A 23,531-nucleotide genomic window follows, 5' to 3' on the forward strand; every position below is an offset into this window, starting at 1 on the left:
TTACTACCACTGAGCTTAATAGTCACAATCAGAAATGTAGATAAGACTTATCTGTATTCGTAGTTATACATTTATCTAAGGACAATTTAGCTTGTGGTCAACCTGATATCACTGTTATTGATTAGAAATTTGTTTTTATTATGATAATTTTAATCATTATAAAGAATTTATAATAAATTATATAGATTTTGTGGGTATTTTTCAAATAAGATTAAACATTAAAATTCAGTGATGATTAAATCTATGTCTATTAACAACATGTATTTCATTACAAATGTTAATTGATTGGAATTCAAAATGTTTTCTTTTATAAATATTTTTCACTCTTTCAATGAAAAATCAAATTGAATTAAAATTAAAAATTACATAATAACTTATCTTCAACTTCTCAACTAAATCAAGTCTCAATATATAAATATATTTATACATTTTATTTTTATGTATGAAACGTCAATTATTTCAAAATACATCATTAAATTTGTCTTGTTTTCTTTGAATTGTTTTTTACAATTAAATTAATTTGTCTTAACTGTTAACAATTTTATTTAATTAGGAAAAAGTCAAATTATGTATCCTAATTAACGATGGATAACTGTCAAAATAGAGGATTAACTACCCAAGAAGCTCTTCATATTTTGTATGATGAGATAGTGTTACTTAGAAATAATATCAAACAACACCAAAAAATTAAGTAATTCTTACAATTTTCTAATTTCTTTTTTAAAATTGGTATTCAATATTTTTATTTTATAGTGGAAAAGACAAATTATGGATTTATGATGCATTTTATCACACTAGTCCATGTACAAGTATCTGTTGGATTACTGCTCTTGTAACTTTTATTAGTACATTTTTACTATTTGTCATAAGTCTTGTTTATGATGAACTGCGATATTTATTTGATGATAGTTTGATGTTATTTGTGTTGTTATCTATAAATGTTGCATTAGTTATGTGGGATAATAAATTAAGACATGAAGAAATGTTTACTAAACTTGATCATGTTTTGAAAAAACTCAATGGTAAGGAATTATTATGAAATTTTATACAAAATATTATTCATATAAGAATCTTATTTTTTAGTTTTTAAAGACAAGTGTCACTGGAAAAAGGAAAATTATCCTCATTTGTGTATGCCTTTTTCACCATCTGTTACCTTACAATGGACTCAGCGAGATGGAATTCTTGTCAATTTACCTTGGGCTTTATTAGTTAAAGGAGATATTGTTCTTTTAAAGCCTGGACAAACTTCTCCATGTCATGCTACTAGACTTTATGTTAGATTTTAATACTCTTATCATCTATATAAAAAATATAGATGGGCAAAATTAATTATTTGGTACAACATTAATATCCCCAACAATCATTTGACCACAATATTAATATTAAATTATTTCATTTATTCTTTTAAAACTAGCTATTTAATATCTCTTAGTAAGTAATAATAATGGTGAACAGTTTTATTTATGAATTATTTAAAAAATGTATGCTTTACATAAATATTAACTTTATTTAAAAATTAGCAACATATATATTTATATAGCCAAAGAATATGAATAATTTTGAAAATTAGTGGTTGATAATAACTGTTGAATCATTATTTAAAAATATTTTAATTAACTTCCTCTCAACACTTAGATTATATTTTAAAATGTTCAAATATTTTAATATAGTTTTAATTTTAAAAAATGCCAAAAATATATCTTCAGCATAATTTTTATTATTATTTGAAAATAAAAATTATGCCTAATTCAAAAAATTAGGCATAAGATGGTTGCAGAATTTTTTTAATAAAATGCTATTAGAAGGAAAAATCCCAAATGAATGAAGGAATAGTATTATAGTGCAGATATTTAAAGGTAAAGAAAACATACATGAGTGTGAAGATTTTAGTCATAAAGCTTATGAGTCGTAGTATGGAAATTTGGGAAAAGATAATAGATAAGAGAATAAGAAATGAAACATTGGTATCTAAAAACTAGTTTGGATTTATACCTGGTAAGTCAACAATAATTGTGTGTAAGGCAACTAATTGAAAAGTTTAGGGAAAAGAAGAAAAAGCTGTGTATGGTATTCATAGATTTGGAGAAAGCGTATGATATTGATTGTACCGAGAGAGGTTTTAAAGTGGGCATTAATGAGAAAAAAATCCCGAAATGGTACATTAATATAATAAAAGATATGTATGATGGCACTTGTACCCTGGTAAAAAGCATAGGAGGAGTTACAGAAGGTTTTAGGGTAAGAGTAGGAGTGCAACAAAATTATGCTTTAAGTCCTTACTTATTTTCTAAATTACTAGAGAAATACAAGCAAAGGTGACGTGGTGCATTTGTTTGCTGACAATTTAGTGTTAATAGGAGAAAATAAATTAAAGGCTAGAGGTGTGGAGATCAGCTCTTGAAGAAAAGGGTTTAAGAATAAGTAGGAATAAGACAGAGTATATAGAGTACGAGTTTGACAAAAAGAGTAAATAGACCTAGATGGTTTGATCATGTTATGAGGAGAGAGGAATCGTAAGCTGTAAGAACAGTTATAGAAATGAATGATAATGGAAGAAGAGGTACAGGAAGACCAAAAAAGAGATAGAGGGATGTAATTGAATGTGATACGAGGACGGCTAATGTCAGCATAGAAGATGTGGGTAATTGTGTCAAATAGAAGTTTAGGAGGATAAGGGTGACCGACCCTAAGTAGTTGGAATTAAGGCGAAGAAAAAAAAAAAGAACTAATTCAAAAAATTAGTTATTACTGTTATTATTAGTTATATAATAAAATGAGAGAAGTTCATTATTCATTAAAGTGTATTTTTTTTTAAATTTTTTTGTTATTATTAAGTGCTAATGATATTAGTATTTGAATTTATACTGTTGCCTAAATTTTAAAAGATAGGGCAGTAAAAATGTCAAAAATAAACTTTATTATTTTTATTGCTAACCTCTCTTAAATTATTTACTTCCTTCAAACATATTAATTTTACTTTTTCAATAAAGGGTAACTATGTCTCTTCAGCAATGTTTTTCAAATAAGATTATTATTTAAGTTAAAATTATTTTTTTTAGGAGAAAGACAAATGGGCACCAGCAGAATTAACCCGTTGGGAAATATTTAATCCTGATATTCCTACAACATCTAGTAAAACTACAGTTCCTTCTATAATATCTCGTATACCATTAAAAAATGTTCCATATATTTTAAATGAAACACCATATTTACATAATTTGAAAATTGCTTTGGATCTTGCACAAAATCGACCATGTAGTTTATATACAAAATGTTTATATCTATTGCAAATAATATTTGTGCAAAAATTTGCTGCTGCTTTTTTTTTGGTAATTTACATTTCATTTATTTTTTATTTATTTAATAACTGTGTAGTATTCTACTAGAATAGTTAGTTAATTATACATGAAAAAGAGAATAAATCATTTATTAGACTAATCTACCATTTATCTGACCATGATTAAGATTTAAATGAGTGACACTGTACATAATTTTATAGATTTAATCTCACTGCCCATCTATGCCCTTATTAATAGAGATACAAATTATATGTATTTATAAATTTTGTTTCAACCACTTTGGAGGGTTCCGAGTTTATGCAACTTTGTCATAAGATTAGTTAGTAAAAATATTTTTAATTTTAGAAGAAATAAACCTAATCCTTCCTAAACTATAGCCTCAGTAACAACATATTACTAAGTTGAAGTCCTATCTCTAATCATTAGCAGTATTATTTCTGTTAAAACTAAAAAATTATTAAAAATTATTGTTATATTATAATTTAAGTATTATCTGTGGCTCATTTAATTCTGATTAATAGTTAATATTTTTTTACTCTGTAGGGATGTTCAATTATTACTATTTGGTGGAGATGGTCATATATAACACTTTGGCTAAAACCAGGTTCTTGGGTTGTTATGTTTATTGTATTACCAATTTCAATAATCATTCCACTTTTACCACTAATGTTACCAGTTGCTTGGATATTGCTAAATTGTTATGGAAATGCTTTGTTACAATCTTCTTCAATTGTTCAGGTATTGAAAAAATGTAATAAAAAAAAGTAAATGCTAAATTTGATTCTTTTTTCTAACTAAATTTATATTATTATTTCTATAAAAAAATGTCATTTTAAAATCAAGTTTTTGTGAAATTTACCATTTTATTAAGTTTTTAAATATTATTACTTATATTAATAAATTTATAAAGTTTTTTTCAAATAAAATACCACTTTTAAAAAAAATATCTTGTTGCAAAATACAGTCCAATTTTTACTGATACTACATTGAAATGAAAATAATCAATATTTAATGGTTTTTAACACTTTCAGTTCCTTCAAAAATTATTTGTAAAATAATAATGATTGTAGTATCGGACCAGCACATTTTATTTATTTATAATAAATATACTAACTTTTTTGTTGTATAATTTGATTTTTTTAAATAGATAAACAAAGATTTATTTGAGGAGACTGAAACAGAAGTGAAGAACAATTCATTAGAAATTTCGCTGAAAGATTTGTGGGGAAATTTTTATTCTTGTATTCTAGGAAATGCTAATTTTTTACATAGATCAACTAATTTATTGCATGTAATGGGATCAGTTACGGTAATTTATTATTTATGAATATGTATGATTTTTAATTAATATCTAGTTTAAAATAATTAATTATTTTTAAAGGCACTATGTTGTGTTGATAAAAAAGGAATCCTTTCTTGGCCCAATCCTACAGCTGAAAAAGTATTTTTTTTTAAAAACTCTTCTAAAGCTGTATCTAGACCATCAAGTTTTGCAGATAATTCTAATTATGAAACTCAAAGAAAGAGTTACGATAGTTCCTTATTTAACACTGGTTTGTATTTTTAGTAATAGTATGTACCACTAGGGTAGCAATTAAATATTGTTATCTTTTCTAACGGAATCAATTTAATTTATTTTGTAATGTCTATAAAAGCAAACTGCCAATAATTTTAGAATGACTAATTAAGGTTAAATTTTATCTTAGACATTTGAAATTAAATTGATAATTTATTTTTAAAAAAATTAATGTTTTATTTAACTTATTTTTTAATCAATTTATAATTATTATTATGCAATCTACTTTTAAAAAATGTTATGAGGTTTTCAAAAATACCAATTTTATGTAGTCTACTTAATTCATAGTTGATAAAATAACTTTTGAGAGTAAAAAAACAAATGAAAGTGTCAATATTCTATATATATATATATATGTCATAACTACTTTATTATTATTATATGTTTTTTTTTCAATCTATATTAGGTTGGTTTACAATGTTTTTAACTTCACTCTCCATTTATCACGATCTTCAGAAAGTCTTTTTAATCCGGCGTAAGTATCAATCCCTGCGTTATTTTTCAGTTGACATATGTATGAGTTTCTTGGTCTTCCTGGTGGTTTTCGTCTTTCAATTGCACCTTCTATTATAGTATTGTGCAATTCTTGTCATGGCGTAAAACGTGTCCCATTGTCATCGCTTTATAGCTTTAATTATGGATCTTGTTTCTCCAACTTGGGTCAGTACATCTTAATTTGTTACTCTTTCTGTCCAGTTTACTTTTTCCATTCGTCTCCAACACCACATTTCAAATACCTCAAGGGATAATTTTTCCTTTTCTTTAATAACCCATGTCTCGCAACCGTATAAAGCAACACTCCCTACAAACGTTTTTAAAAATGTCTTCTTTATTGCTCTGCTAATTTTTTTCGAAACCAAAATTTTCTTTTTCTTGATAAAGACTGTCTTTGCTTGCCCTATTTTTTGTTTAATTTCCTGCGAACTTCTTCCGTCTGATGTTATTAAACTTCCAATAGTCTCCCATTATAATAATGTTATCTTTTTTCCTTTAGTGAGTTTTAGTAGTTCTTCTATTCCAGCATATACTTCTTCAATTTCTTCGTCATCGGCTCTTGACGTGTATATATGGCATATATATTTGTATTACAAATAGATCATTTGGTTCTACTTCTAGTTGGATCATAATAATTATTTCGCTGTATATGATATAATTTGTAACCTTTAGTCCCCAGGTTTTATGAAGCACCACACCAATTCCGCATTGTCCGTTTTTTTCCTTGGGAATGAATTATTCTATAGTTTGCTGTCCAGAAGTCTCCGCTATCTTGTTTCACATAAACCTAGTATTTCTAATTTTATTCTTTCCATTTCAATTATAATATTTTCTAACTTGCCTATTTGGCGCATTGTTCTTATGTTACACACCCCTATCATCCTATTTTTCCTCTTCCTACAGGGATTCACCACTTTTACCTCGTGCAGGGTAGTTCCCATCCGAAGATCCGATTGGGGAACTATTTTACCTCCGGAAATATTTTTTACTCTGCTAAAGTCCATTGTTGAATCCATGTTATAAACTGTTGTCTAACTAGGAAAAATAATGAGGTGGTATCCCATTGCCTTCCTAATCGCAGTGAAGTCGCCAGTTATATGGTTCTCATATCTGCCGACTTTTATCCGGTGTGTAACTGTTTCTACCATAACTCTATGGTTACCTGTACCTACACACAGTATTGTAAAGACTACTGCCCACCTACAATTCCCTTTTAGTCGACATCTTTTTTATGACAGGCTGGAACAACCAATTGCCTATTCTACCCCCGACCAACAGAGAGTAGAACCATATAAAAAAAAATTTTTTTTCATTTTTGAGTTAGAAATAATGTATTTTCATGTAAATTTTTAATCTGGTTTATAAATTTTGTGACAAAAATGTGCTAGGTATAAAAAGGTTAAAAAAATCAAGGAAAAAGCAGTAGTCATAGAAACAACAAATTTTTTCAATGTTCCATGTTATATATATATTTATGACAAATTTTTTATTTAATTTAAGTTCAATTTACCATTTTCATACATAAATAGAATTATTAGTTTTCAATCTGACTCTATACTTAACTCAATTTTTTTTTAATGTCGCTTCTATCTATTGCATTCTTAATTAAGTTATAAATTGAAAAATATTCGAGTATGGTGAGTTAATCAGACACTTTTATTATGCTTAAGTTTAATTATATTTGATCACCTAATATTATTAATGAAATATTTTTGTAAATTAAAAATTTAATTTGAATAGAAGCAGCGTATGCAGTTGAAGTACTTGATTTGACTCATGATCGGGGTTCAGCATGGAGATTGCAATTTGATGATGCAAGTTGGTCAAGTCATTTATCCTCTTTAAAACCATTAGGTCTTGCAGTACTTTTAAATACATGTAACCCATCAACTCATGCTCATTATGCTAAATTTTGTGCACATGTATCTTGTCAAGCCCTATATAGTGAAGTTCTTGTTCCTGTTACTAATAGAAGGTACTTTCACTTGTCAAAATTATATTATATTTCTAATATATGCTTTGTTTCCATATTTTTACTAGGTGTCTCTGTGAATTAGCTCGTCAAATTGGATTTTCAGAATCTGCTGACAATATATTTGAGCTTCAGTTACAATTGTCAACTTATAGACATGTTGTAAGCAATATTTATTTGACATAAATAAATAAATATGAAATCATACATTGACAGAATACTTTTCCGAATAACTTGGGAATATTTTTTAAAATTTTTATCTGACTTAAAAAAATAATAATAAATCTAAATCATGAAATTTATACAGTCTTCAATACTCAATGATATTGAGATTGATAAGTTCACTGACTTTAAAATTTTATAAGTTTAGGTTTATACATATTTATTATTCTAATCTTAAACTAAATTAACATTAATAAAATAATTTTTTTATTAACTAAAAAAAATGTTTAAACAAATAAATTTAATTAATGTAAGAAAATATTTTATCTATACTTGAAATGTATTAAATATTTTTTAAATTAGCAACTAGATGTTGTCCGTAGAGACATCAAATTTGTCAGATCACTGCCTATTACCACAAAGCTAAAGTTTCCATTTCCTCATATGGTATGTGTAGGATTGAAAGAACGCAGCATTGAAAAAGCTGCTACTGGATTACAATTATTTAGTCAAGGGACTGCTGATATAATACTAGATGCTTGCATAGATTATTGGGATGGCCATGATCTCAATCCTATATCTCCAGCTATTAGGTAATAAATTAAAGATAATTTTCTTGTTAGTAATACTAAGTTATTATTTATTTTCAGGAAAAAGGTGTTAGATTTTTATCAAAGAACAAGCTTAACAGCTTATTGCACAGCTTTTTCTTATCGTCCATTACCTCTGTGTCCGGATAAAAGTTTTTCAGAAGTGTATTTAGAGTTACCTGCAGATTGTCGTCATTTATACTCGAAAATATGTCGTAGTCCTACACCACACCCTTGGTCTACGACTGCACATTCCTTAAAACAACCACAATTTCACTCATCAGGTTTGTTGATAACTGTATTTGTTTTAATTTTAAGAGATTTATTAAAATTTATCATAATTGTCTTAGAGTCAATTAAAATACTTTCCCAAACATTTTTAAAACATTGTGTACTACCTAATGTAACATACTGTATACAGAATGTGTCTAACCAAGAGGCTAAACTTGTTATCTGTTGGAGTTTGCCCCTAAAGCTGGACCTCCATATCCCTATTTCAGAATTCTGGTTGAACAGGTTGGAGACTTCAACAGTCCTGCGGCTTTGAACCCGGTTGGGTTCTTGGTCAAAGGAATAACAGAGAGATGTACGAGTTGGCCATGACCCGCCTTTTGTGACACTGGTAAACCGGGGAATTTGGAAGCCCATGCTATCGGCTTTGTGTGCCAGATTCATGGTGTCGGACTCGGTTGGGCTTGGCTTAAATGCTTGGCTTCAATGCTTGGGGACACGTGGGGATGCGTTATTCTGACAATGTGTGCATGACCCTTAACATAAGTAGAGGTTCACACTCTGATCCCAGCTTTGGTTCTTTGATCGGGGCCAGAATGGTATTCTGCCGTGCACCTTAAATTTCGGCTAAGGAGCAGTTTTTGTGGTGGGCCTCTGCGAACCCACTCTAAGAAAGGTCTCTGCTATACTGGTTGGCGAAGGCCCGTGGCATCACCTGTTATAACCGTGAACAGGTCGCGCTGCCCCCTTTCTTATTGTAATAGGTAAAAAGCCTACAATGCAGATTCCAGAAATGGTTAGAGGACCAAAGACTCTCCGCACCTTTACCTCCGACGGCTGGAGAGGCCAATCCGACCCTCCCCGGACAGCAAGAAGTAACTATGGCTCTTTTAAAGTAGCTAAAACATTGTTTACTACCTAATGGAAAAATACTGTATACAGTATGTGTCTAAGTAACAATTCCTATAACTTTGCTATAATCAAAATTTTGTTGAAAATTTGTTCAAAATAATTTATGTATTAAGTTAGAATCATATTTTATTATTTTTTTTAATAATAAGCAATTAAAATATTTTATTTTTTCAAAATTTTAAAATAACTTAACTAAACAATTTTCTTAAAAAAAAAAAATAGATTAATAAAAAGATTGGGATAGGTACTTATTGAGTTACAAATATTTTAATACAAAGAGTGAGTATGTAACACAAGTTGAGTATTCATTATAATTATTCACAAATACTAACTGTATCCCCATGCTACTTAACCACTCTGTTTTAAAAGACTTGTAACACAATAATTACTTATTTTAAAATTGTTATCAATCCATTAGTATCATTTTTATAAAAAAAGGGATTAAAAATTGGCTATTTTAAATTTAAAATTAGAAGAAAAAATTGTATTATTAAAAAAAAATAATATAAAATGTGAATTTAACGTAGTGTAAGTATGCATAAATTTAAGAAGAAAATTTTAACGGAATTCTATATTGTATTAAAAGTTATAGTTAGAATCCAGATTTATATGTTTTTATTTTTATCAAATACATACAGTACTAAACAAAAAAAAATTTTTTTGTACTTCAAAATATCTATAATACACATCAAAAGGAGATATCCAAATGTAAGCTTTTTTTAATTAATCTTAAGTGGTTCCTAAAGAGCACTTTTTTCTTAAATAACATGAGAAAATGGAATTTTTTATAAAATAATTATTTTTTTAACAAATTTTTATGTTTTCTTTTTAAATTATTTTTTTAAACAAACATAAAAGAGGGAGTATAGGTGTAGCATCAATCGTAGATAAGATTAGAGAAAATAGACCTAGATAGGTTGATCATGTTATGAGGAGAGAGGTATCGTAAGCTGTAAGAACAGTTATAGAAATGAATGATGAAGGAAGAAGAATGAGAGGAAGACCAAAAAGGAAATAAAGGAATGTAATTGAATGTGATACGAGAACGGCTAATGTGAGCATAGACGATGTGGGAGATTGTGTCAAATGGAAGTTTAGGGTATTCAAGTAGTTAGGAATATTTTTACAAATATTTGGCAGTAAAATACATATCTATTTACATGATACTTAAATGTGGAGAACAGTGCTTTTTAGTGCCCTTTTAGGGTTGATCAAAAAAACTCAAATTGGATGGCAACTTTCTTTTAGTGTTAAAACAAAAAAAATTTATGTAAATAATTATATAACTTTTTTTTTGTATCATATCGAAAAAAAAAATGATCTTAAAATGTAATATTTCCATATTATTTATTATTCAAATTATAAATTTTAAATAATTAGGTATATTTTAATTATACTTGAAAAATTTCAATTTTATTTTTTGTTTTTTATTATTGTTTTATAATATTAAGTTTCAATAAAGTTATTATAACGATTTCATATTAGTTTTTAATTGTTAATACATAATGTTATTTTAAAAATAAATTTTTTTTAAATTTACATATTGTATATTTTTCTAATTTTTCAGGGAATATTAGCAGTTTTATTAGAAAATATAAATTCTTATGCTAATTTTAGGATTTATCACTTAGATCTGTTCATCCCAATATATTTTCAATTATTATTTAAATTTATTGGAAACAATTATTATTATATTACTCGATACATATAAATATTATTACTAACAGTTGTTTAATGTTAATATAACAAAAAAATATTTTATAGATTCATTGCTATTTGGTGATTGTCATTATAATTCTAAAGATGTGAACAATTGTTTTCAAACACAATGTAATCAGATATTTTTAGGAATGGTCACAATGCAATATCAGCCTCAATATGATATGGTAATTAAAATAACTCAATAAGATGTTTTATCTTTTAAATAATTTAAGAATTACTACTACTATTTTTATTCAGGTTCAGTTAATTGAACTTTTAGAAAAAGCTTGCATAAGATTTGTACATTTTAGTAAAGAAAATGAGCTTAGATCAAGAGTATTTTCTGAAAAAATGGGATTAGAAAGTGGATGGAATTGTCATATTTCATTGCTTGGAGATACTCAAACAAGAACACGCTTGGATCCTAGGTAATAGTTTACATTAATTTGCTTATTTTGGTAAACATTTTTTTTTAGACAATTTTTTTAAACTAATCTATAGATTAACATTAAAATGCATTAGTTGATTTTTAAAATCTTAGCATGTATATATGAGTGTTTGTGTTTTGTATTTGAATCGAGTGAGGGTGCAGCAACCTGTGATGATGAAACCAGCTTTTTGATACCACTAACATCAACCAGTCAGTCGAGGAAAAAACTAGCTGAACATGAACATAATTTATCGGCTGATTCTTTTCCTCCTCTGAATCTTAATTGGTAATAATTTATTATTTTCAAAAATTATTTTATCATTTTATTTATTTTACTTGATTTTAATTATAGTGCGGCATCAAATATGTCTAGAACAATAAGTATGTCAGCACCAACTGCTCTGAATATGGATTATGCTCAAATCACTATTGAACAAGATGGAGAGAAAATAATAAAACCAATGCTTATTCAAAAGTAATCTTTTATTATTTTTAAAAATATAATAAATTTAAATATATTTTTTATTGGTCTTCATTTTTTATTAAAAAAAAAATACTATATAATATGAACCTTTTTACAGCTTTTAAATAAAATAAATTTCTAATTTAAATTTAAAACGATTCTTAATTATTATATTATTATTGTACAGAAAGAGAAAATGAATACTAGGATTTAAAGTGCTATATCTCTATTATCATTTATTATTGATTGTTGTATGACTTTTCTCAATGTAAAAAATTTATTTACAGTTATTTAGTAGTAATTTAAATTATTATAAAAATGGACAAACATTATATTATAAATTTTAATATTAATACTTTCAATATTAAGACATATATAATATTTTTCCAATACTATGTTTTGAAATAATTAAATTAAAATTTTTAAATATTTAAATGTACAAAATGTAATATATATGAATGTACATATCAACAAAATAATATTAGAAAATAATATTAATATTATATATAGAAAATAATACTAATTCATTAGTAAAATTGTTTTAATAATATTTCTTAATTAGAAAGTTTTTATGAATTTTTTAAATTAAGGTATGTGTTATTCTAAACAGGCATAGTGTACAGTATCACTTTAATTCTAATTTAGATGTGTCTCTTCAGTTAAATTTTCTGCAATGACAATGTATACATGGACAATATTTTTTCTTAGAACTATAAGTGCTTTTTCACACATATAATTGTTAAATAATAAAAATTGATCACTTGTGGCTAATTAATTAAGTAAAATTAAAACTGTATTAAAAATATTATTAATTTAAAATAAACTAAAAAATATTAAAAATATTAAACTCAAAACCACATTAAATAATAATAAATTTTTTTTTTTTTTGTGACTGAGTTTAATATTTTTAATATTTTTTAGTTTTTTTAAATTAATAATATTTTTAATATAGTTTTAATTTTACTTATAATTGTTTAGGTAAAAAATCAAATTTTAGATTTGATGCAAAGCTGAGAAGGTACTAATTTTACTTTATGTGATTATATATATTTCTTTTGGGTTTATCACTACTTTTTTTCAAGTCTTACTGGACTGATTTTGTTCAACAATATATCAAAAGATAAAAAATTGTGTCTAAATGAAGATATTTAATTTAACATTTGAATAAATATCCCACGTTCCTCATAAAGAGAAAGAATCATGCCAAAAATGTTGATATCAGTACATTTCTAAATTTTTTTAATTTTTTTTTCTTAAACTGCTATAACTTTTCAAAAATGAATGAATCTAAATAAATTATTTTTTACAATTTGAGTTTTATCTGCCCACAGGGAGATTTAAAATAACAACTTTTATAAGAAAAATTAACTTTTTAAAATTAATGTCTTCTTTTTAAAATATGTTTTGATCTTAAAATTCTTTTATTGTAGGAATAGTCTTATAAAGAATGTTTTAGAAACAGATGATATTGATAAAAATTATGAAGACTGGCATTCATTAAGTTGTATGTCAGATAGTACTGACCAAAGTGTTCCTGTTAATTTTGATATGTATAATAGAGTATGGTTTAATATATTATAATTTAGCTTACCAAATTAAAAAAAATTAATTTAATAAAAAAATAAATGCCTACACAGGGTCATTATTTTAACACTAACCATTCAATTTCTCTTAAAATAATTATTATTTTATGAATTTTATTTTTGTGCTTTTGTTATTTACATATGTATATGTAATAAAATATTTTTTACATTCATCTTTAATGTCTTATAGAATGTTTAACTTAGTTTTTCTAATTGTAACACATATTTAATTAGCTTATAAAATAGAAAATGACCGGTTAATAACGACTTTTGGACTAGTATTTAAGAATTCATTAACAAATTAAAGTATTGATTAGAAGTGACGCACGGGTGCTGCTATTTTGATCATTAGACATTTCTCAGCCTCACCGTTTTTTCTGTCTAGGTATAAAAATATTTATAACTTCTGAAATACTTGTCCAAAAGTTTTTATCGACCAATCATTTACTTAATTACATCATTTTATATTTCATAAGCTAATTAATTGTGTTGCAATTACAAACACCAAATTAACCTTCTTATAAGACATTAAAGATGAACATAAAAAATATTTTATAAAAGATAAATAGAGATACATATGTAAATAAATTCACAAAAAAATATTATTTCAAAAGAAATTAAGTTAAAAAATTTCCTTCTATATCTCATACCTGTATGCATTTATTTATTTATTTTTTGTATAACTCACAATAGATTGCATGAATTATATAATCAATATTAATTTTTTTTTAGGCTAAACTTCCTCGTGGAATTGAAAATATTCGTCCTCATTTAGAGTGTATTGATAATGTACCACTACTTGTTTCACTTTTTACTGATTGCACTCCAGAAGCTTCGAAAGAAATGATATCTATAATGCAACAATATGGTGAAGTTGTATGTGTTTTAGGTTCATCTCCCAATGCAGAAAATATTGGAATATTTATGCAAGCTGATGCTAGGTGAGATTCAATTAAAATTTTATGATACTTTTTAATAATAATAAATGAGTAAATATTTTTATTATTCATCTTATTTAGTTTTTAGCTTTGATTCAAAGCTGAGAAGGTATTAATTTTACCATGATGTGTTTATTATTTTTTCATTTTTTTTGTGTCTGTCACTACTTTTTTTCAGCTTTCACAGGACCGATTTTTCTCAATGTTACGTCAAAAGATCACAAATTGTATCTAGTCGAAGATATTACCCTCAAAAAATGAAAACAAATCCCTTAATTAAATAAAAAGTAGCTTAACCAGCTTTATCCATACAAACAATTAAAATCGTTCATTTCTAATATTTTTAAAGTATTATTGTCAAATTAAATTTGATATCATAAAAGTATTCAACTAAAAAAGTAAATAATATTACTTTGTAATTTATTAATATTTTTACTCTATTCGTGTTACTAACAGTCTGTAATATTCCAAATATATTGGTAACATGTTGCTATATAAAACACAAATCTAAAAAAAAATGATTTTTAGTTTCACTTGAATTTAACAATTGATTTTTACAATTAAAATCAAATTTTATAATACGCTCAATTGAGTAGATCTTTTTAACAACTTTTTTTTTATTGGTTTTTTTAGTTAATGTAAATCATTAAAATTAATTCAGTTCTGTATATTTCAAATGTAGAATTTATCCCGACGACCTATCTTCTATGCGCAAATGGCTACCGTATTCAAAAATATACTATTTTTGTGTTAAAATCCTGGGTTTTGTATTTTATTTTATTTTAAAATATCTTATAAGGGCAATACACTGCCCTATTTTTTTATAATTATTATTTTTATAATAGGCTAAATTGAATAACTTTTTTTTATTGGTTTTTTTAGATATATATTCATTCAAATTAATTAAATTCTGAATATTTCCATTGTAGAATATTTTTAAACACCAAAAGTTAATTATTAATGATTACTATGATTTATATTTAAGTGATCTATTACGATAAAAATGAAAAAAAAAATAGAACTTTTCTGATAAATTTACAGTAAATAGTAATTATAAAATTTGCTGACTGCATATTAATCTTAACAATTTCCTATTTTTCTATTTGATGATATCAATTTCAAATTTGTAAGTTGAGCTAAAAGTTATGGTAATAAATTCCTTTTTTTTTCTATTGTATACTTTCACTTTAAAAAAAAAAAAAAGTAGGTTAGAAATTATTACTTTTAACATATTAAAAATAAAAATCAATAATAATTTGACAAGAATTAATTATAAAAATTATATAATATATAATTAAACATATTTTGCTTTTGTAATTATCCACCAATTTCTTAAAATTAAACACTATTTACAGATTTGCATCGAAGTGTTTCTAATGACAGTGATTTTAATCACTCTCAGATTAAATCTATACTGGACCCAACTATGTTATATCCCCACTTTACCGCAACCTCACTGTGCTGGGTTTTTTAATATGATTTCCTACCAGTTTTAAAAAATGTATATATGTAATTTTTCATTCATTATAAATACTAATAAATCATTTTTTTTTAATAAGTACCTATTATTTACTCTTAAAATATTTTAGTGTAAAAATAATTATAATATTTTTCATATTTGAACACCACCTTTTTTTTTAAACATTAGAATAATTATTATTAAAAAATTAATTATAAGGCTCATTAAGTTAACACAAAAAATTTAGTTTTATGATAATGATTTACTTAATAGAACATTTTACAGCATATTAGTATTATTTTAAAAAATAGCTAAATATTATACTATAATTTAGTGTGGGTATTGAACCAATTTATCCTCAAGTTTGTCAACGAATTAGTATTATGCATCAACCAAATCCAATAGATGCACCAATTTCACCAATTAGTCTTTCTGAGTTATTAAATTCTCTTCCTTGTTGCTTATCATTTAACCGTCAAGACCCATTACCAATTTATCATCTGATTATGGAAGTAAATAAAATTATAGTTAATTTTCATAAATTTATAATATATTAATAATATACTATATAATATATTAATTGTTATTTTCAGGCAAGATATTTAATGCAAAGAATTTGGAATTGTGTACAATTTTGGACCAGTTGTATGGTTTCACTAAGTTTTCTTCAACTTCTTGTTATAGCTTTTGTATTGCCACCTATATTTTCGATTGGTTTGTAATATTTTTATTGTTATATAATAATGATAAATATTGTCATACCCTCGCTTTACTTCCAGTCTATATTTTAAAATGGTAATAACTTCCGAAATGGTGGGTCAAATGTTGTTATTAATCAGTCAGTTTCTTAATTAGATAATTTTTTATTTTAAAGCTAGTTAAATATGTATGTTGGCACTTAAAAAAATTAAGTTAACACTCTTATAATGTATAAGAGATGAATATAAAAAATACTTCATGATTGATTAATCAAGAAATATATTAAACTAAAAAATACCAAGAATGATTTTTTTAACATAATTTTTATTTTGAAAGAAATCAAGTGGCTAATATTAAAAGAATCACCTTGATTATGTTGTGTGTATTAAAATTTAAAAAAAAACATTATATAATATTGCTGCCCTACAAGTATACACATCAAATTTTCATTTAAAATGTCATAAATTTCTGGCTTTTTTCTTTACCTAGCATTTAAAGAAGACATTAAAAAAAAAGTATGCTTCTTATGCAGTTATTTTCCTCCTAACTTACTCTCCTCTGAAACCTCAAAAAATATTACTTACAGGCCTCTAATTACATATTTACATCACTATATAAATTAAAACTTTATTCTTTTGTTGTGAAAAAATTATTATTTAATTAAAAAAAATGGGTTTATTATTTATATTTAATAAATCATAATATACTATTAGAAATATTTTCTTATCATCAAATTTAAATATTGGATAATTATAATTAATTATTGTAAATTTTTGAAAATAGATTGTATAAATGAAAAAATGTTGTGGTAAAATATTGTTATGAATAATTTTATAAGTTTTTTTTATTTTATTATTATTAATTTAATCATATACTGAATTAGGTCAAATTTTGTGGTTGGTGTGCATTATTATTCCTATTTTGTCCATATCATTGGTTGGAGGTCCTACAGACCCTAAAGTAATGCAGACACCTACTGGAAAAAATCAATGTTCAATTACTACTGAGGTAAATTTTCATAAATATTTTTATTTAATTAATTAATCCTATGTTCTTACAGTAGGTTAGCATTTTTTTTAAACCCTACATTGGAAATAAATTTTATATCTCTTAAGATTGAATAATTAATTTGATTTGAAATTAATAGTACTTAAGTGAAATATTCTTGTACTAGTACAGGCACAGATGGGGAAGACAATGGCACTCAATACTTAAAAATTATTTCATGGTATTTTTTAGCTATAATAAATCTAGCTGGTTCGGCATATACAAAGAAACTCAAGAGATAATGTGGTTTTTTGCATACTGCACATTGTTTTTAACTAAGGATGGTATAGTGACAACAATAAATTGATCAAACATATTAAATACATTTTAGCAATTTTTCATTTATAATTCAATTACAAATTTTATAGAATCACAAAGGTTACTCTTTTTACTCTTTTTGAAATATATTTGAATGGTAGCATTTACTTAAATATATATTACAGGTGTGCAAGTAAAAGCATTCAGTTTTCTACATTTATTTTAACACTTTTTCATTTTACTCAAAATGGGCCCATAATGTATTAATGTTGAAAAATATATAGTATCTATCGATTTCTATTAAATTTTTAAAAATCAAATATAATGTAAAAAGTTGCAAGAATATTAAGTAAACTTATTATTATTTATTTGTACCTCTAATGGTACTTATAAATATTGCATTGTCAACCAGTTAGATAGGATCAAAATTGGATTAAAAATAAATAAATATCAAAACAATGAAATTTAATTGATTATTTTATAAATTAAGTTAGAGAAAAATAATTATTAATATGGAGTTTTTTAATTTTTAGCTATCATATTATGTCTTTTGGTTTTATGGTTTAAAATTTTTGCCTGTTATAATCAGTATGATGATATTTTTCATATGGACTCTTAGTCAGATGTGTAACTTAGTCTTTGTTCCTAAAATTGCAAATTCTACTACAGAAATTCAACAATGTTGGTATGTTTATCCAGAAGCTAAACAAACAGAATGGGGGGGATGGTCTAAATATGAACCAACTATAATAAGTGTACAACGATTAATGCTATTGTTTCTTATTATGCATTACAGTAAGTAATATTTACTTTATAATTTTTTAATAAATAATTTAATCTACTTTATATTCATTATTTTTAGTTATTGTTTCTTTGAGTTTTGTTCACCGAGAATATTTAATGTGGAAAAGAACCATTCATTTAAATAAATTTTATGTTATTACAATAATTATCATGTAAGATTGATTTTTAACTTGTATTATAGTAGAATAAACTAAATTAACAATTGTTAATTGTTTGATAGAATATTTGTGCAATTTACGTATACCATTCATTATGAGCTTTTTCATGACAATACAACATTTATTAATGTAACTATGTTATCAACATTAACATTCATTTTCGCAATTATTTCACTGTTACTGGTTTTATTTGTAAACGAATTTATTCATTGGCAAGAAATAAGGTATACTTTATAAATTAAAATATTAAGATTTTTTATTCTAATTAATTAATCAAATTTTAGAGCTAATGTAAGGTATCAAAAACGTGCTAGATTAGACTTTGGAACTAAACTTGGAATGAATTCTCCATTTTGAAATTGTTTATGATAGATGAAATGCTTACTAGTGAAATATAATGTAGTGTTAAGTTATTAGGACTTTATTATTTAAGAAACTATTTAATATTTAGTAAAAAAAATATTGGTAATACTTGTTATATATTAGTAAATCAAATACTCTATTCATATAGCTTGTGTGCTATTACAATGACATAACTAACATTGCTAATAATAATCAAACTTGGCAAACAATAATATTGGCGTATTTTCTATACTGATAAAAGTGAGCCGCTAGAGAGCAATTGTAGCGTTATTGTTATCATTAATTATCTAAACATTTTGTTTCAATACTTTTATCTCGGTTAGTGTTTACCGGCATACTGATAAGTACTGTTATTAATAAAAAGACACAATTTTTGTTATTATATAATGTAATTTTTGTTAATACTAAAATAAGATATAAAATAAAGTCGTAAATACAAAAAATACATTAAATAAGGTACAAATTAAAAATAAAGTTTTGCATTAACGACATTCCTAAAGAATTCATAACTAAAAATAGATCTCCGCATCAACAGTATCATAAGTTAAAAACTCAATCTAACTCCTAATTTTATAGTAATAATATTTTTGTAGGTAAGAATTGAAAGCATGAGTATAATTTGTTATAACTCATCTTCCATTCAAATAAGTTTCTGAAGTATTATAAACATTAAACATTATTTATCAACTTGTAAATTTTCAAATAATTTTTGTGAAAAATCAAGGTTTTGGAGTTATGTCATTTTTGTAGCACATAAGCAATATCTTATAATAAAAATATCATAATGTATTTTTTTTTATCTTATCTTATTATAAAAAATAATAAGGTTAAAAAAAACTAAAGATTAGATTGATAATTTTTTTTATTAATACATTATTATTTGTACTAAATTTTGTTAGAATATGAAAATTTTGTACAGTTTTAGCATCTTTGTACATTATGGGATAAAGAATTGTTAGTCAGTCATCATCAGAATCTAGCATTGAATCAAGCCAATGACCTGCATTAGTTTGATTTGTATCAACACTCAATTTTCCAATTTTCATTGTTGAAGTTTCACTCTTTTCACTAGTTTCAACATTTGGTTGGCTAGGAGCTATTACACAGTTTTTAAAAACGGTGAAATTAATTAAAAGTTGTATAACAAATTAATAAATAATTAGTACTTGTATTTAAAATTATATCTTTTAAAGTGTTTTGCAAATTTTTATTGTTACCCAGAATATCATTTAATTGACTGTTAATGCCGGTTTCATCGTGTATGCTTTCTGTTTTCTCTAAAAAAAAAAATCCTTGTTCAACACATCAGTTAAAAAAGAAAAAGCATTTGTTTTACTACAAACTATACTCCTAAATATTTAATTTCATAGTATAAAGTATTATTATACAGAGTGATTGATTAACTATGCCTAATGTATCTTTAAAACCTTAAAACATTTAATAATTTTTTCTTTTTAGTAAGTTAATAGTATACTATATACTATAATTTAAGCGGACATGGCAATATTTATAATTATTCCTCGGCCGCACCTTTACTACCGCCAAGGTATAAAAACCCAGCACAGGGGGATCACGGCACAGTGGTGACGTGGCATAGTTGGATAAGTATTATGATATATGACAGTGATTAAAATCACTATCAAAAAAAACGCTTCGATGTAAATCTTTAGATAGTGTATAATTTTAAAAAATTGGTGGATTATACCAAAAGCAACATGATCTACTAGTTCTTTATTAATATCCTGATTCAGATAAAGATATATGTAAGGGATTATTAAAAAATATTATTTCTCATAAAAAAATTATGTTGATCCATACACTTTTCAATAAGTTATATCATTATAAAGTTAAAAATGTAAAAAATTAAATCGAGAATTTTCACACAATAACAGCATTCGGTAGCTATTTTCACCGTGAAGACAAAATAAAGTCCAAAATTTTTTTTTTTGCATAATAAAGTACATTACATTAGCTTTAATTTAAGATATATATAAAAGTGTCAGACTTTCCGGAACACTTTAAAAAATTAAGTTGAAAAAGTAAATTTTTTGTAAAAAAGTTGTCATTTTAAATCCCCCCTTGTGGGCAGGTTAAGGGTTAAATTTATGAAAAAAATATACCAAATGAAAGGTAATGATATTATGCATCTATATAAAAAAGAATTATATTGATATGTTCATTTTTGAAAAAGTTATGGCACTTTTAAGTAAAAAAATTTTCGAAAATTAGCGATTTTTAAATTTGTAATGTTTTACAGTATAATGTACTAACCTTCATTAGAAACGCCACTTAATATTATTTCTAATAATTTATTAGAACTAAATGAACTAGTTTTTTTGTTATTCCATGTTAAATCAACTTGAGCTTTTGAATTACATTGAACTAAAATTTAAATTATAATTATTATCCGTTTATTTTACTTGGCAAATTATATAATTTACTAACAACATTACAATAATAACATTGTAATAAAAAACATTTCTATTATTAAATAGTTTTCATTATGCAAAATACAGAGTGATTCATTAATCACAGAACAGTTAATTAATTAACAAATTAAATTAATTCTAAGATTTTTTTTTTTTTGTTCTTTTTAGGTATGTTTTTTTTAATTTGTCAATCATAAAGTATCATTTTTATTTTTATTAGCTAATTAAATATGTATATTATCATTTAAATAATAAAGTTGACACTGCTTTAAGCTAAGAGATGATTTTAAAAAGTAATTACTAGTTAATATATCAAAAAATATATGCAAATAAAAGAAATTAATATATATATTTCTAATATTATATTTATTTTACAAGTAATTGAGTGGTTTATGATAAACTGATCACTCTGTATAGCTTTTTGATTGTGATATATTTTTTATAAATGAAACATTTTTGAGCATGTCCCTGATTAGGTAAAAGTTAAAGTGCCCAATCTAATAAACATATTAATTTTTAGTTGAGAAAATAATGTAAATAATTATTATTGAAATGTACTTTTAATACATACATGTATGTCTACTAAAAGCAAGTGATGATTCAACTTCAAATTCTTCTAACTGTTCCACCTAGAAAAATTATGATTCTTAATACTACAAAATAAATCTATTGTCGCGATTCTTGAAATAAAGATTGTTTAATTTCAACACTAATTAATTGTTTAAATGTTTACAATTATACAAAAATAAAATATCTTAATAAATAGCTAAAAATTTAAAGCACTTTAAAGTTAGCATATAACACTATTATCATACTATGGTTTGTCAGTCTTTTGATGATGCTAAATATTATTAATAATGTTGGTCTAATGGTAGATTAATGTCTTTAATACTATCATGAACTTGTATTATTTAGGATTATTTACATTTACCAGTTTCTTTGACTAACTGGAAACCCCTACAAAATTTCAAACCATCATAGAAAACCCAAAGGCTATTTATAAATAAATGACAAGCATGTGGTTTAAAACAGTATTACATATATTTTAATTGCTAGAACTTTTAAATTATTTATTAAGAAATTTTATTTTTGCATATTTATAATAAGTGTAAAAAAATCAATTAAAATAAAAAATGGTATGGAAAGAAAAATTCATGCTTTTCTAAAATAAAATAGGTACTTTTAAAATTTAACACTTACACTAAATAAACTTTTTGGTAAATTATGCCTCAAGTGAAATGGTATACTAGCTAAACTATCAGCTATATGAGTTAAGTCAAGAGAATCAAATAATTTGCAATCATTATCCACAACACCCCAATTTTTTTCACTTGAAAACTCAAAGTGACCACCACCTAAAAAATAAATATAATTTAATTAAAATTTTAATGATTTTATAAATATTTAAAACATTTCTAAATTGTTTGTTCAAATCGTGGTTATTTTCCAAAACTCTTTAAAAAATGAAAAATTATTTACCTTGATAGATATTTGTGATAGGCACACGCGTTGAGTCTGACATTATTGTATCTAATGTTAATTTATTTATATTACTAAATATTTCGTAATTTTTGAATTATAAAAAGTTTATTGATTCTTAATGTTTAAAAATTAAAAAACAGAATTATAATTTTAGTTCTTATTCAATTTAATACTGGTTATTAACTGATGAATATTAGGAACAATAAAACTAGTAAATAACAAAATAGTCAAAAACTTATCCGTATTCTTATGTAAGTTATGATGAATATATAGTTTAATTTTTCAATAAATCGTCAATTTTAAATAATTTGTTGAAGATATTACCACAAAATTCTGTAAAAGTAATTAAATATTATTCTTTATCTATAAGTTTCATAGTGACCAATGAAAAATACTTTCATACTATATTCCCCCATACCCAACCTATGTCACTCTCTAATACCAACCTTCATAATTTTACTTTAATATATTATGAAA

General features: G+C 24.7%; 2 protein-coding genes across 7 annotated transcripts; one reads left to right on the forward strand and one right to left on the reverse strand.

The window, feature by feature from the left end:
* The first annotated feature begins 101 nt into the window (after positions 1–101).
* Positions 102–20,203, forward strand: LOC126905823 (transmembrane protein 94). Of its 5 annotated transcripts, none has more exons than XM_050685905.1 (26): positions 102–190; positions 554–691; positions 754–1,022; positions 1,084–1,277; positions 3,063–3,332; positions 3,846–4,040; positions 4,450–4,611; positions 4,684–4,855; positions 7,114–7,348; positions 7,414–7,507; positions 7,871–8,100; positions 8,158–8,381; positions 11,005–11,126; positions 11,200–11,369; positions 11,523–11,657; positions 11,724–11,846; positions 13,265–13,394; positions 14,150–14,358; positions 16,149–16,326; positions 16,408–16,528; positions 17,397–17,521; positions 18,352–18,613; positions 18,681–18,774; positions 18,843–19,004; positions 19,065–19,179; positions 20,063–20,203. In XM_050685905.1, the coding sequence occupies exons 2-25, from the start codon at positions 585–587 to the stop codon at positions 19,135–19,137; spliced, it is 4,056 nt and encodes a 1,351-aa protein (XP_050541862.1). In that variant the 5' UTR covers positions 102–190; positions 554–584; the 3' UTR covers positions 19,138–19,179; positions 20,063–20,203. The 5 variants fall into 5 exon arrangements, 4 of the variants coding, with proteins under 4 accessions (XP_050541862.1, XP_050541861.1, XP_050541863.1 ...); XR_007704115.1 differs by lacking the exon at positions 102–190 and adding an exon at positions 214–440 and having other exon boundaries at positions 19,065–19,245; positions 20,063–20,195; XM_050685904.1 differs by lacking the exon at positions 102–190 and adding an exon at positions 214–440.
* LOC126905827 (uncharacterized) lies at positions 19,988–23,416 on the reverse strand. 2 transcript variants are annotated; one of them, XM_050685912.1, is made up of 6 exons: positions 23,052–23,416; positions 22,773–22,927; positions 22,144–22,201; positions 21,415–21,525; positions 20,361–20,420; positions 19,988–20,239 (listed from the first exon to the last, which is right to left on the reverse strand). In XM_050685912.1, exons 1-6 carry the CDS (start codon positions 23,092–23,094, stop codon positions 20,103–20,105), a joined length of 564 nt encoding a protein of 187 aa, XP_050541869.1. In that variant the 5' UTR covers positions 23,095–23,416; the 3' UTR covers positions 19,988–20,102. The 2 variants fall into 2 exon arrangements, with proteins under 2 accessions (XP_050541869.1, XP_050541868.1); XM_050685911.1 differs by having other exon boundaries at positions 20,310–20,420; positions 23,052–23,399.
* Positions 23,417–23,531: the final 115 nt, after the last annotated feature.

Source organism: Daktulosphaira vitifoliae, unplaced genomic scaffold (assembly GCF_025091365.1).
Source record: "Daktulosphaira vitifoliae isolate Bord-2020 unplaced genomic scaffold, ASM2509136v1 Scaffold_4, whole genome shotgun sequence".
NCBI classification, from domain to species: domain Eukaryota; kingdom Metazoa; phylum Arthropoda; class Insecta; order Hemiptera; family Phylloxeridae; genus Daktulosphaira; species Daktulosphaira vitifoliae.